The following is a 16,584-nucleotide window of genomic DNA, read 5'->3' as shown; positions in this document are numbered from 1 at the left end:
TCTATCTATCTATCTATCTATCTATCTATCTATCTATCTATCTATCTATCTATCACTACCAGCTTGGTAGATGAAGAGAATGCTGTGGATATAGCATATTTTGATTTCAGTAAGGCCTTTGATAGGATATTCTTGCAAACAAGCTAGTAAAATGTAGTTGACTGACTGACCAAACCCCAAAGGGTGTTCACCAATAGCCTCTTTTTATCCTGGAGAGTAGTCACCAGAGCGGCGCCACAGGGTTCGGTCCTTGGCCCAGTGCTATTAAACATCTTTATCAATGGCTTGGGGGCAAACAGACGGGGCAAGAGCAGCAGACAGAGGCCACTCCTACCCATTCACCCCAGGACTGCCCAAGGACTGTGGCAACCAGATGCCATGGTCCCGAGGATGCCCACTACTGAATGCGCCATGAAAAGGAATGGTAAGAAAATATTCCTTTTCTTGGTTGGTTTTGGGCTGCATTCAGTGGCCTCAGCATGGCTTCCAAGTTATCTGGGGACATGTGTCATGCACATGCTCCAACCCCCAGATTGGCTTGACAGCTGCTCTTTTGAGCTGTCTGTTTGAGGCCAAGGATGAAAGGGAAAGGGCCTGCTTATCAAATTTGCATTGCAGATGACACCAAATTAGAAGGGGTAGCTAATGCTCCAGAGGAAAAGATCAAAATTTAAAATAACTTTAACAGATTAGAAAGATGGACCAAAACTAACAAAATGAATTACAACAGGAAGCAATGTAAGGTAGTACACTTAGGGCGGAAAAATGAAATGGATAGATACAGGATGGGGGACACCTAGTTTGACAACAGTACATATGAAAGGGATCTAGGAATCCTAGTAGACCATAAGATGAACTTGAGTCAACAATATGATGTGGCAGCTTAAAAATACAATTTGATTCAAGGCTGCATTAATAGATATATAGCTTCTAGATTGACGGAAGTAAGAGTACCACTCAATTCTGCTTTGGTCAGGTCTCCTAGAATACTGTGTCAAATTCTGGACACCACAGTTCCAAAAGATGTTGTCCAGAGAAGGGTGACCAAAATGGTGAAAGGTCTGGAAACCATGTTCTATTAGGGAGCTGGGTATGTTTAGCCTTGAGAAGAAAAAGTTAACAGGTCATATGATAACCCTGTTTAAATATCTGAAAGGATGTCATACTGAAGATGGATCAAGTTTGTCTGAAGCTCCAGAGAATAGGATCCAGAGCATTCAAACAGCACGAAAAGGGATTCCACCTTAACATTAGGAAGAACTTCCTGACTGTAAGGGTTATTTGACACTGGAATATGCTGCCTCAGAGTGTGGTGAAGTTTCCTTCTTTGGAGGTTTTTAAATAGAAGCTGGATAGTCATCTGTTTGGCTGTGCTTTCATTGTGTATTTCTTCATGGCAGGGGGCTGAACTTGATGGTCCTTGAGGCCTCTTCCAACTCCATGATTCTGTGATTATTCCTATCAATTTTCTTCACTGTCCAGCATTCAGAACCATGCATAGAAAGAGAGGTAGTAAGTTATGTGTGGAAATGGGCTGGGGTTGCATAGTACCCATGGGAGGAATATTTCCACTCCCATTTTAAAGGGAGGAGTTCTCCTTGTTTCTCAAGGGTGGAATTCACAATTAGAATTAACAGTAGCACAGGTTATTCCTTTGCTTTGTTTTGGTTTAGTTGTTCCTGCAAGTGGCAGCAGCAACTGCATTTGACAGCAACTTTTATGTATTTGGCCTACCACTGTACATACCACGCAAAGAACGATTTCATGTTGTAGTGTTACTTGGTGGGAACAGCAGTCACCAGAAAAGAAAAGAAAAAAGAAAGAAAGAAACAGAAGAAAAATGTAGGAAGATTTCTTTCTTTCTTTCTTTTTTCTGAAAAAATGAAAATAAAATAGATTTCCCCCCCTGAAAAATATATTCTGAGAAGTTTTTGTTAGGCTCTTTTACCAATCCACAGCAGCAGAGAAAAGCAGGAAAGGACTGCTTTTTAGGACTTTTGATTACTGAAAACCAGTGTCAGATGGTAGCTTTTAAGTTGGTGGAGCAATGAACTTGTTCTGGGTTTTAGTCCACACTTTACAGGAGCTAACAAAGGTGCTGAACTCTATGTAAAAATCAGCATCCCTGCCTCAAATAGCTCCTTGGAAGTCTGGTCAAAAATCTGGAGCAGATTCAGCATTCCACTGATATGGAAGCCAACAATGAGCACTGCTGAAGACTGAACATATTTTTTTGTTGTCATACAAAACCCCTCTAATGAATAATATGGGCAGATTGTTAAATACTAATGCCATTTTTCACGTGCCTTTCCAGATCTTAACAAAAGCAGGAGCGCCTTCAAAAGAACTGAAATATTTAATGTCACAAAAGCTTCTTAGCTATATATTTGTATTAAGCCAGATCCCCAACTCTTGGTTTCATCAGGCAACCAGTCTCTAGAGTAATCTATTTTCTTATTGCTGCTTCTTTTTCTTTAATTATGCCATTTACAAACTGTTGCTGGAGGGCACAAATTAACCATGGTAAATGAACTGTAAAAAATTGAACCACTATGCAAACTAGTAGAATAATTTGGACATTAGAAGATGATCGTTTGGCTGTGATTGGTAATAATGTGTTAAATTTAATGTCTGGAAATCTAGCAGTCATAGAACTACATCCTACATTTCCACAAATTCTTTATCATTAACTGAATTTATAGGAAAAATAATACTGTCATTAGAGTAATGTTTATGTTTATGTCTATTTTAATTACATACCAGCAAACTTAAAGGGTTGTAGTCTTGTCAAGAAATCAAATGAACACAGTAATTCCTTTGCTGTGACAAGATCAGTGTACTCAAAGAATAGCAAATTATATTTTTCTCCCCAGTAACTACTCAGCTTTTTTTCAACTATGTGACTAAGACTTGGAGGATATGCTTCATTTCATAAAAACAACATTGAAATGTGGAGTCGAAGGCTTTCATGGCCAGCATCCATAGTTTTTTTGTGGGGTTTTTGGGCTATGTGGCCATGTTCTAGAAGAGTTTTCTTCCTGACATTTCACCAGCATCTGTGGCTGGCATCTTCAGAAAACTCTTCTAGAACATGGCCACATAGCCCAAAACCCCCACAAAATCTAACATTGAAAGGAATTATCTTGGGACATTTCACAGTAAAAGATATGTTGGCCATGCTACTGAAACTGTACCAAAGAGTACTTATTGATACTTAGAAGAAACTCCCTTAGTTACAAATTCTTATGGTAGTTTCAGTTGTGATTAACTGAAACAGTTATCCCTTCCTGTAATGATTCAGATTTCTAGAGATAGTTTCAGCACTTCAAATCTTTCTCATTTACTCTTCCTTTCACCAGCAAACGATAAACAGAAAATCACTGTGATACAGATGCCAAACAAAACCGGGGAGATGTTGTACTTCTTTTCTTTTTTTAATTAGAAGTATCTGGGTGATAAAGAAGAAAAAAATTACGTGACCCCTTTCAATTTGATCAAAGACAACCCAAGGGGAAAATAAATAAAGCAGGTTTGGTACAAGCTGGTAAAAGTGGTTTGTTTCGATGTGTCAGTGATGAAGAGCAGAAACCATACCTCAGTGAAGCCGCAGCAAAGAAGATTTTCCTTGAAAAGATGCTGTTTAAAGATAAAGCTGGAAGTGTGGATTATAATATTAGAGGAACACATCTATTTATCATAGACAGCTAAACAGTACTGTTTATTTGCCACATGTAGTAATCCTATTACTCCTTCCCAACATAGTTCATTGTAGCTGTTTTCTTTTATTTTATCCAAACTTTCATTTCCCCCCCCTACACTACACCATGCTGTTTTAAGGAATTTCTGCTGTTTCCACTTTACATGCTTTATCATTAGTGCTCACACCAATTAGAAAAATAAATCAGTTAAGTAATTTAAATTCATAAAACCCTGGATTTTCTACTGATAATTTCAACTAATGCAGTTGATAGCTTCCGTGATTATTACAATGGCAATTGATGGTGAAGGATGGAGAGTGTGTATACACACACACACACACACACACACAGTTCTGCTTATTCAAATGAGGAATTCTACTTGTATTTTCCACTTGTAGTCAAATTCCAACATAATTTTAAGAGTTCCAGAAGTTCTACTAATATTCATTCAAAACTTCTCCCTTTAGGGCAGCAACTAACAAGTCTCCATTCTCTTTTATGTAACAGTCTTTTGCTATTTAAAGAATACTATAAAATCACCCATATTCAAAAGAAGAGAAGATGGTTTATCTCAAACAGTATAATGCAGTGGTTAGAATGTTGGACTAGAACCAGGCTGCTGTTGTCATGCACATGCACTTTTAGGAGACTTGATAAACTGAGTCAAGTTGATTGCAAACCTACTTAACTGTGGAATAAGCCTGCTTGAAAAAAGTTACTTTTTAACAAAACACATAGTATCATACTAGAGATAGAGGTAGGAAAAGATAAAATCAACAGACAAGTAATCTTGTATATGATAACCATAGCCAGGATCCTATATGCTAAGAGAAGCCAAATTCCATCTAAGGAGGAATGGCTAAGCAACCTCGATGAAGCTATGCAGATGGATATCTTAACTGCTTTAATGGACAAGAAAATAATAAAAGAGGCAGAAGAAGATTGGCTATACATAAAGAATTATAAGGCAAATTTCTAGAATGAAAATTAAAAAAAAAAAACCAAGATTGAAAAACTGGGAAAAAACACCACCACCCCCAATTTGTTACTAACAATAGACACAGACTATGCAATTATTGCTTGTTTAAGACATTATTGTTGAACTCCTTATTTATGAAGGCATTTAAGGCAGAAAGATATGAATCTCTAATTTAGTTCTAGGCAAAAGTAAACGCAAGGCCCAAAATCCAGCCTTATTTAATTTATTGGGAGAGTTACACAGCATGTGATATTTTATATTATGACTACCTCTCTTAATTCTAAGAATTGTTAGTATCCTTTTCTTTTTTTTTTAATGACACTTGTTACTTATATTTTCGAACTTCAACAAATGTATGCAAGAATATTTATAAGATATCGGAATGGGTTTTATCTAAATGAATCACAGCCGGATTGTTTAGTGACTTTAAAGAGATAATCTTAGTACTTAATTGAATAAGATAAGTATAGTTAACCAGGAAGTATTTAAATGATCCATGTAAACAACGAGAGAGGTTTTTTATATTATACATTATTAGTATATAGTGTCCTTTGTCCATAAGAATATTTGTTTGTATGTTCATTTTTTTTATATAGTTGAATAATTAAAAAAAACAAACAACCCACATAGTATCATGCTATCAGTCATCTTATAGCTGTCGTCATATGCACATTTCCTGAGCGTAGTTCTTAAAGGATGTGCACGAATTGTGGCCAAGGTTTTAATTGGGAGCTGCATAAACACCACATGAATTTATGTTATTTTTGGTGTAGTATATTGTACATGGACGAGCCAGGAAGTTTAAATCCTGAGGAGTTTGTTCTAAGAAAGAAACAAACAAGTATTACTTAGATCACGCAGTCAAGTATATCTGCAATTCACTATTTTTCTCAACTGATCAACCCCAATTTTTTCAGGATATAAAAATAGAAAAGGTGGAATCTTAACCTGATCTCCCAGCAAATAAACTATTTTTAATTGCTAAGCAACATTCATCCTCCCAAAGGCCCATAGTAAATTCAGGCTTCTGATATTAATAATCTAATGCAGCACATTCCAAGTCACTACCCACTGCTCACTCAGCAATTTGATCAGTGGCTCCGCAGGTTATTACCAGATGGTGCACCTACTGTTTGCTTGAATGGTCATATCTGATAAATAATGTGAAATGTGAATGCAACATCTTTTGACAATCATCATAACTCTGTTTCTTTTTATTATAACTAGATGTCCCATGTTCAGGAAACATAATGCATTGTAAACCACTATTTATTCAAACAGTAGAATTGTTCAGTTATATATTAGGTTTCTGATTGGAAACCTGTGCACTCCATAGGCTAGTGTGTAGATTAAGAAACTAAGCAATCTGTGTTTGAATCATTCATTGGGATTACTGGATTGCTTTGTGTTTTAACCTTGCTTCTCCATTCATAAAATGGAATGGTTAATTTCTACCTCACAGGACTGGTATGAAAGTGAATGTTGGCTTCTTCTAGTCAATTAGTGCTACCATATTTTTTTAAAGCATACAGCTAGACCATCCAATCAGTGATATTTTTGAGAGATGGGAAAACCCCCAGAAAATATTAATCTCAGTTGAGTTGCAACCAATACCAAGTAAAGAAGAGTTACTCAAAACATGAAAAATGAGGCCTTTACTACAGGCTTTCTTAGAAATACAGCTGGCCTTCTTTATCCATTTCTGTGGGTTTTAATGTCTGATTTTTATGTACTATATAATGTTGTTACCCACCTCGATCCCCAAAACGGAAGAGGCAGGATATAAATAAATATTTCATTAATTCATTCATTCCATGGACAGGGACGTAGCCAGGATTTTAGGAAGGGGGGGTCCAGACTAAGTGCCACCATTATAATGGGGTTTGGGTGTGGCGGCGCAGCAGCACACACCATTCATTTTTCTAATGGAAGGGGGGTTCAGACCCCAAGAACCCCCCCTTGGCTATGTCCCTGCCATGGATTCAAGCATCCATGGCTTGAAAATATTCAAAAAAAGTATAAATCCCAAATAGCAAACCTTGATTTTCCATTTTATATAAGGGACACCATCTTACTGTGCCATTGTATTTAATGGGACTTGAGCATCCATGGATTTTGTTATCCACGGGGGGTCTTGGAACCAAACCCCAGCAGATACCAAGTCCACTGTACATAAAAATCTTGTAGTAATCATTTTCAACTCTAACCAGAAAAAGGGTGTTTCTTTTTTCAATAGTTTCCGATTGCAAGGCAAAATAGAATTATAGAGCCATCAAATTCCAGCTTCAGAAAGATCTGAAATCAGGAATCTAGTTTCTTGTTAGCAGTAATAAAGTCTTCATTTTTAAAAAATGAGGAGAGATTAAAGTCAGACAAACATTCTAAGTTCTGATGGGAACATTCCAAGCAAAACCTTTCAACTGTATTATTTTTAGACATATTGCTAAAGCTTTCTTCAAAATCATCATAGTTGACAATGTATTTTCACATTTCCCTCTATTTGCTACAGCCATGCTATGAATATAAAGCTACTTTCTCCAATAACTGTGGGTTTCATTCTTTCCTAGTGACTCCAAATATTATAATTGAAAGAAACATTCAGTAGTAGATTTGGAACCTTGCAGAGAGTCAGATTTACAGGGAAGTATGTATTTCCCCTATGTCTATTGCATTATTACCATACTTAACTTATTCACATGTACAGGAGCAGGAATATAGAAGCCAAACGGTTGGAGGAAACACAGCACTCTTTGGCTATTACATAATACACTTTAAATGAGCATGCAGCTCTGACCAGTGTTCTGGAAGCAAGTTGGTCAGTTACATGGGTCGTTAATTTAAATTACAATTGCTAAAATGTAGTTAACCTCACCTTACTGAGTCTGAGAATATTGCTTTACAAAAAAGTAAGCTCTTAAAGTTTTCAAATCATGATTGGAAGTGTTTTGGGGCAGTCCAAGATGTTTTGCTGCCTGAGACAAAGGAGCAAATAGTGCCCCCCTACTTATCAAAGTCATGTTATAACCACATCCATCAAGGTCATTTTAACATGAAACAGAAAATCTCACAACACAGTAAAAATGGTTCGAAGCACATGTCCCGGAGGGAGCAGCCAAAGGTTCCTCCGGCTGTGATTGGGCAGGACCACAGTGACCACATAGCCCACTCCCGAAGTAGGCCACCACCACAGTCCCAAGTGGCTGCATACAGGAGCGGATTATATCCACTCATTTTTAGGCCAAGTTTTTGCCCCTAGCATGGCTTCTGTTCGCTTTGGGGGCATGGGTCATCTAAACATCACACTCCCCAAATGGCAAGATGTCACTTGTGTGGAGGAAGCATGCATGTCTGGAAGGCAGGTGCGCTTCCTCCAAAGGGAATCATCACAGGCGGAGCAGATTTCCTAGGAATGCAAAGTTTGTGTTCATAGGGATTCTGCTCCCCTTGCAATAATTCAGGGATGCAAAGGAGGGAGCAATGATTCCCTGATGATGGAGGAAGCATGCCTGGCTTCCAGACAGGCACGCTTCCTCTACCTTTTCAGAATGATTGAGCAATGTTTGAGGCAGGTATGAAAATCTTCATAGAATCATAGAGTCAAAAGAGACCTCAAGTGACATCCAGTCCATCCCCCTGCTATGCAGGAACACTAATCAAAGTATCCCCAACAGATGGCCATCCAGCATGTTTAATGACTTCCAATGAAGTAAAGTTTGTCTATATGAGATTGCACTCTTACTGAACTGAAATTATAATTTTATATTGATTTATATTATCCCAGAAAAAGCTAATCCTTCCAATTTCCTCAAAATGTACTCAATATTACTTTTAAAAACATTGAAATAAAGTTAGAATGTATATGACAGAAACAAATTTAAGCTTATGATAAAAGACAGTTAAATGTATAAAAGAAGCACCAATACTTGCTAGGAGGATATCAGTGTATAGAAAAGTCTGCAGGCTATCCTACATAATCAAACTATCCTAAGTTATCCTGCATGTATATTGCATGTGACTATCCCTGCAGACTGTTCACAAACTGTAGCTGGAGTCAAATGTTACAGTGTGCTCTGTGTTTAACAGCATATAAATCCTGGTGCTTGAGAACAAATAAATCCTGTGCTTACTGGTTGCACTAGCTGATTATTCACTTCTGAATACAGTTCATATGGTTATGGGCTGAACCCAGTGCAGTGGCAAGACAGTATTTTCTCATATGCATTCTTTTTTGAAAAATGCATCCATAAAATAATTTTCAAAACTGGGTATACTGAATTAACTTTTCTGGGTTGTAGGTCCCCTACCACAGGATTCACTTCCTAGGGAAGCTTTCCAAAGACCCCTTATCTCCTGAAAGATACCTTTAAAAATATGAATTACTGAGTTTGTTTTATGATGCATGGTTTGGAAATGTTGTTGATTTTATTCTGTTCATGTATGTTTGTATAATATTTTGATATTCTACAGGTTTTGTTTGTTATAATTTTATAAGACCCTTTAGTAACAACCTTTAATTTATCCTTGACATGCTTATTTTGCTTCCAATTCCTCCTTCTGTCCCCCCCCCCCTTTATCCTTTATTTTTGTCCCTCAAGAAAGAAAAGATTTCTAAATTAGGCAACTACTGGAGAACTACTGAATTCACAGGGGATTATGATGTCATATAAACACCAGCTACTTGGTTTTCGAACTACATCAATGCCATCATTACCCACTTTTTATCACACTTCAATTGGGTTTGTTTTCTATCTGATATGCTGTGACTATTTTTCTCTGCTCTTTAGTGTGGTGGTATTAATAATATTATTAATGATTTTTATGTGATCATTTTTATTACAAGCTTCTGGGGAAAAGTAAATCTACATTAAGATGCTAATCTTTTTTTTTTAATCCAACAGGACACACATGCTTCCTACTCCATTACTTTTATCTAATCAGCAAGTAGAGAAACTTTGCTTACTGAACATCATCACCATCATCAGTGTTTGAAGAAGTATTTTATATATACTTGCTTGTCCCAGAAGGGTAGACACTGAATCAACTGCTTAAACACTTTGTAAACAGTGTGGTTTTAATTAATTAATTAACTAACTAATTATTGTCTTACATCCTACCTTTCTCCCAAAATGGGATCCAAAGCAGGTTACAATAACATTTTAAAGATCCACTAAAGCTGTTTTAAATTAAAGCTATTGTACTCTCTTTGAGATTAGCAATTGGATTTAATTACTGTCTGCAGGAATACTTTTCAGTTTGGAGGAGGGAAAAAGCAGAATGAATTGGCCTAATCAGTCCCAATTCAAGATCACAGAGCAAGAAGGCTACCACACAGATGGTGGGTATGGTCTAAATCATCCAGTCAATGGAGTACTGTGAGTATGGAAGCCATGGCCTAATACTATGAAACAGGGTGCATAGCCTAATGGGAAGAAGTATGGCAATCTCACAAAGGGCTAGAGAGAATCAAGAGTGCATAAGACCTATTCCATCTACCTTGTGCATTTTAAATGTGTTTCTTTAAACACTGTAGCCTCACCCTAACCAGGGGTAGCAACCTTTTTGGGCGGGGGCCAGGTTGCTGTTCCTCAGGTGACTGGGGCCGAAGCCGGGGGTGGAGCTTCCATCCTCTGGGGGTGGGGCCATGCCAGGGGTGGAGCTTCCATCCTCCGGGGGTGGGGCCGCATGCCGGGGTGAGCTTCCACCCTCCGGGGGGGGCCACATGCGGGGTGGAGTTTCACCCTCCGGGGGCCAGGCCTCCCCATCTTCAGGCCCCTGATGGGGCCCCAGGCCCGTCAGAGGCGACAAAAAAGCCTCTTGGAGGAGCCCAGTGACGGCACCGGGCCTCCTGGAGGCCGCGCTGGCCGCTGGAGCACTGTTGCCGGGTCCTCGAACAGGGCTCCGACGGCTTCAGCGGGCCTTCCGAGGCCCGATGCGGCCGCTGGAGCCCTCTTTGAGGGTGCCAGCGACGGCATTGGGCCTCCAGGAGGCCCGATGCCCTCGCGGGGCCCTCGAACAGGGCTCCGACAGCTTCAGCGGGCCTTCCAGAGGCCTGATGGGCTGTCGGAGCCCTCTATTCGAGGTCTCCCCGGCCGCATCGGGCCTCCTGGAGGCCGAAGTCTCGTGCGACCTTGTTTGAGGTCGCGCGAGGCTTTGCCTCTGGCGCCGCCATTTTGGGTGAAAAAATGGCGCCTAACTCTCGCGCAACCTCAAAGAAGGTCACACAAGACTTTGGGGCCATTTTGGGCGAAAAAATGGCGGCGCCCAGCATGGCTTTTTGCCCTCTGGCGCCGCCATTTTTTTCGCCCTAAATGGCGCCGAAGCTCACGCGACCTCGGCACCATTTGGGCGAAAAATGGCGGCCCCCAGCCGGCTTTTTGCCGCTATGAGACGGGGTTTTTTTGCGCGCGGGTGGCGGCAACCGCCTCCGGGGGCAGCAACGAAGGCCTCTGGGGGCCGCAACCGGCCGCGGCCGGAGGTTGCCGACCCCTGCCCTAGACCAATATGCTTGCTCAAATATATTCTTGATTCAAAGGGGATTACATCCAAAACAGAATTTCAGCCTTTGGTTTTATAGATAATTTTTTTATTAAAATGCAAATCCATTAGATGATTATGTTTTAAGTATGACTGGAGGCTATAGAAAACTTGTAGCAGACAAAAAATAAATCAAAAGTAGCATAATTCCAGATAGGTGAATCTCAGACCAATCAATGAGCTATGATGCAGTAGTTCTTTTCAGACAGTCAACTGAACTGAAACTCCAGATGATCTTATTGGCCACAAATGAAAATGATGTCTGAGATTTGTCCTTTTCTGTATCTACACACCATGGAGAGAATGGGTTGGCAGGTACCTCAATGAATAGACTGTTTAAACATATTTTCACAAATAATTAATGCCCAAAACAGTTCAAAATAGGGGAAACATCCTTCATTCTAGCACTTCGTTGTTTTTTGTTTAAGGCATTCAGGCATTTTTAATTATTACATTGAGAGAATCTATTATCCTACAGACACACGGCTAGTGATGACATAGTCAGTTCTTCCTTTAAATGTTCTCTAGTGATCTGGAACGCTATAATAGATGTGTCTCCAGCTGTATGTTTATATCATGCAAATAAATATGAACACCCTCCCCAGCTCCAATATTGCATGGAGGAAAAATATGCATACTTCTTGGCTGGAGCACTGGTGAGTAATGGGTATTGTATAAACTGAATGACTGTTGCATGTGACATCCTACAACAAATGCCATTTGTGAAACCATGGTTACCATGGAATTTTTCATATAAGTTTTCAAATACATTTCTGACTCTGGCTCGCTAACTAAAACACAATAAACGGATTATCTGTGGCTTCTAGCTAACAATAAACCCAGACACAATAAACCTAAATAAACAAATATCAGGTGCAAACAACAGAAGATGACTATCCTCATGATACCACAGTGTAAATACAATGTGAAAAATCTCCCAATTTGTTTCAAATCCTTTTGGAAATTATATTTAATATAAACCAGTAGGCAATTTTCTGTTCTTAAGTAGACATTTCCATGTCAATCAATGAGATTTCTTTCGCTGATGTTATTTGGTGTTTAAGTGTGCGGGACTCAATTGAAGTTTTAACCGGAGGCAACTGGAGATCCATATTAAAAAAGAATTAAATTTTAAAAGATTCTTATAGATTGAATCTTTAAAGAAAGTGTTGCAAAAACCAGAGCATATTTTCAACATGAGCAGGAATCCTTTCCTGCCCCATTGCCCAGAATTAGAATTAATTCTCCACCGGATTAAAGATGTATCACTGGATTAGAGGTCTTACTAATGACAGCATAATACATCCTCCCAAAGGTTTAAAATAAAATTAACTCTTTTTAACAACAGCCAACATTATTACAAAAATATGTGATCAATACTGACAGTACTCAAAATATCATTAGCTCAGAGCTACCAGGACAATAATTGTGAGTTTGTGCTCTTGTAAATAGGACATACAGTAACTGAATATTCTTATATCACACTGACATTAGTGAGAAAGTTAAGCATGAACTCAGGTATGTTCCACTGAAATCAAGAGGACTTGCAAAGGTTGAATGTGCTTGGATCATGCGTCATCCTCAAAACTAACTTTATAAAACTCAAATTCATATTTGGCAACCATTGCCAGTATCCAGCTGACTAATGTTCTACGTATTTAGCTTCATTTCAGACCTTTTGCCCAAAGATAGTTCAGCTTGATTTGGATGTGGGGCAACTTGTAATTCTTCAAAATCCCTCCTCTTCCATGAAAAAAACCCAAAACCCCACAGATGGCTAAGGATGGAATCACATGTAAAACACTAAATGGCGCAAGTGTCTTTTTATGAAAATCTTTTCTTCTTGGGAAAAAAAACAAGCTTAAACATCCGCTGACTGGAAGATAAACTGTATCTTTCAGAATCTTACTGCATTTATCTGCATGCACCAGTTCCCACTATGAAGAACATGGGCATTAGTTTGGCATCTCTCGAGTAAAAAGGTTGAAAAGAGCTAGGGCTGGATAACAGAATGCAGAATAATGCATTTCAGCCAAACTGAAACCATAAAGTTTTCATCTGGCTTATTAGTCTGACTCAAGACTTAAGATATAGTCTATGCAGTTTGACTGTCCATTACAGCCGGTTTTCCCACCAGACAAACTTCACTGAACACACCTTATTGTTTATGTATTCTGCTACTGAAATACCTAGATAGCTCTGTCCCCACCACCAGGGTCGATATCAACAAATGAAACATACAAAGTTCAATAACCTTTCAGACTGTGTGTCCATATGTGTGTGTGTGTTCCATTTTATGAGCAACGGGCACACAGGAGGCACTTCCCTACTATGTGAATACAATATACGCAAGGGAGCCATTCAACACGGATTAGCTGAGGTGGCAGGAAGGCCATGTGTGTGTCTGGGAAAGGGAGAGAAATGGCTTCAAACTGGTTTGTTGTTATTATTATTAAAAAAAGAAAAGCCTACAAACCTCTTGGACAGCTGGAATGTTATATAAAAAACCCAGGCCCTCAACACAAGCCAGCACCTCTCCAAGATTATGCAGTCAGGGCGAGAACGATTGGATCTGTCCAGCGTCCTGAATAAAAAGCCTACCATTCATCCTTTCTCTCTCTGCTCCGTAATAATTCATTCAGTAATCGGCTGGATGTAGGCTTCATTCAGCAACCTCAGACAACAGCTGTCTAGCCAACAAAAAACTGGTTTACAAGAATTAGCCTTACAGAGTTTTTTTTTAATATATATATAATAATATAATCAGGGGGAGTGGTGGGGATGTGAATCAAAGCTACATTCAGAGAATCAAAGTCTGCTTTTTGGGAGGGTCCTTTTCCACCCCCAAGTCCCATGTTTAGAGAGAATACAGCATATTCAAAAATGGTTCACATTTTGAGAAGTGGGGCTGGGCAGGGATTGAGGGGTGTTTTGTTGTGTGTTGTGTGTGTGTGTTGTGTGTGCCTCCAATATTTTGACTTATGGTGATCCTTGAGGTGAAACTATCATAGGGTTTTCTCAGCAGGTTCTCCAGAGAGGAGGTTTGCCATTGTGTATATATGGTTGGAGTGTTGGGCTAATGTACTTATTTGATTTATTTAAGGAATTTACATCCAGCCTCTCTCCCAAACTGGGATTCAAAGCAGCTGAATCATATACTATGACTGTCTGGAGGCCCCGGGTGCAAATCCCAGCTCGGCCACTAGAAACCCACTGGGAGACCTTGGGCAGTCACACTCTCTCAGCCCTAGTCGTTGCCTTCGGGTCACCAAAGTCAGGAAGGACTTGAAGGCACATACCACCACCACAACCATATTGTGTGTGTGTGTGTGTGTTATACATGTATATATATGTATGTATATGTATGTGTGTCTGTGTGCATTTATAAATGGATCCCACTCCAGGAGATATGTGTGACAAATATATATATGTGCGCCGCGCGCGTGTTTGCGTGCGTGGTGTGATGATGGTTCCACTTCAGGAGATAGTGGCAGGCAATGACATATATATGTATGTGTGCGTGCACGGTGTGCGTGCAAGTGTTGTGTGTATGTGTATGCATATGCATGTATACGTGTATATATGTGTGTGTGCTGTGTCTATGTATCAGTGGTATATATGTTTATATATTAGTGGGTCCAACTTCAAGAGATAGGTGGCAGACAAATGAAATACTGTGTTGTGGTGTGTCTGTGTGTGTGTGTCTGCGTGTGCGCATATGTGATACATTTGTGTGTGTGTGTGTATCACACACACATACACATATATACATATACCTGTATACACACATACACACGTATATATATTTCATTTGTCTGCCACCTATCTCCTGAAGTGGGCACCACTAATATACACACACATGCACACACACACATGCATATATATATATAATTTGTCAATCTCCAGAAGTAGGACCCATACATATATATACAGCATGCACACACACGTGTGTGTATATATCATATGTATTTCATTTGTCTGCCACCATCTCCTGAAGTGAGACCCAGTAATACAACACACACACACACACACACGAGATATATATGCACACACACATGTACATGCATGCATACCACACACACACACACACAATATATATATATATATTTCATTTGTCTGCCCCTATCTCTGGAGTGGGACCCCCATGCACACACACACACACACACACACACACACAGAAGAGACAGACATATCCACCACACACAACACAGAGAGAAAGGTCTGCCACCTGTCTCCTGGGATGGACCAAGGCTGTCCCAGCAAAAATCCTGAGGGGGAAAGATCGACCTTTGAAGCTAGTTTCAATGTCCGAGGCTGACTCCTGAAGCCCCCAAGTGCCCAATGCGCCCAAGGCGGGCTCTGTTCTAACCCCCCCCCCAAAAGCCATCTCTGGTGGGCTCTGCCCAGCAACACGCCCCTCATCCATCACCTCCTTGGAAACCGAGCGAAAGTTTGATGGCAGCTGCTGCTTCCTTTGAGTGGCTCCTTCTTCTCTGCCAGGACCAGGGAGGCAGGGGAAGGAGGGCTGCCTTGCCCTGCTGTCGGGGGAGACTTACGAGTGCCGTCGAAGCGGGTGGCGATGGTGTCCAGGAAGGTGTTCTGAGGGGCCAGTAATCCTTTCATGACCGGCATTGTTCCAGCGCAAGGTGAAATTCTCCATCAAAGTTGGCCTCAGGAGGAGGAAGAGGAGAAGAAGGAGGAGGAGGAGAAGGAGGGGAAGAAAGTCCAAGCGCCTGAAGGGAAGAAGAAGAAGAGGAGGAGGAGGAAGGAAGGAGGAGGAGGAGGAGGAGAAGTGGTGGTGATGGTGGAAGAGGAGGAGGAGCAGCGCCACGGAGTTTGGGGCATTTGGAGAAAGGGATGCTCTACTTTGCAAAAGCAAAAAGCAAAGGCAGCCAGTACCTTTCTGGTTTTGGAGGGAAGGAAAGAAGGAAGGAGGGAGGGAGGGAGGGGAAGGGGGTCTTCTTCTTTTTTCTTGCACGCGCACGCGCACGCCAGATGCTCAGCGCGCGCCCCAGTGAAAGCCTTTCCTCCTCAGTTGCAGGAGCCTCTCTCTCTCTCTCTCTCTCTCTCTCTCTCTCTCTCTCACACACACACACACACAATTGGCTGCCCCTGCTCTGAGGGGAATGAAGCAAAAAGGGCTCTGTTGTTATTGTGTTTTGGCGGGAAGGGTGGGTGTGAGGGGCTGTCTGAGGGAGTAGGTGGTCTCTGCTGAGGTAGTCCTTTCATAGAATCATGGAGTTGGAAGAGACCCCAAGGGCCATCTACTCCAACCCCATTCTGCCATGCAGGAATACTCAATCAAAGCATCCCCATTGACAGATGGTCATCCAGCCTCTGCTTAAAGACCTCCAAGGAGGGAGACTCCACTAC

The 16,584-nt window shown here is 40.5% G+C and overlaps 1 protein-coding gene across 3 annotated transcripts in view; it reads right to left on the bottom strand.

The window, feature by feature from the left end:
* KCNH8 (potassium voltage-gated channel subfamily H member 8) overlaps nt 1-15,870 on the bottom strand; it is a 214,237-nt gene extending 198,367 nt beyond the window's left edge. For all 3 annotated transcript variants that reach the window (XM_042477363.1, XM_042477361.1, XM_042477362.1), the window contains exon 1: nt 15,768-15,870. In XM_042477363.1, coding sequence (XP_042333297.1) covers nt 15,768-15,843 — 76 coding nt within the window. In that variant the 5' untranslated portion in view covers nt 15,844-15,870. The remainder of the gene's footprint in view (nt 1-15,767) is intronic.
* Nucleotides 15,871-16,584: the final 714 nt, after the last annotated feature.

This window comes from Sceloporus undulatus, chromosome 6 (genome assembly GCF_019175285.1).
Source record: "Sceloporus undulatus isolate JIND9_A2432 ecotype Alabama chromosome 6, SceUnd_v1.1, whole genome shotgun sequence".
NCBI lineage: Eukaryota > Metazoa > Chordata > Lepidosauria > Squamata > Phrynosomatidae > Sceloporus > Sceloporus undulatus.
Note: the sequence above shows the minus strand (reverse complement) of the source record. Positions and strands in the feature narration are given on the sequence as shown.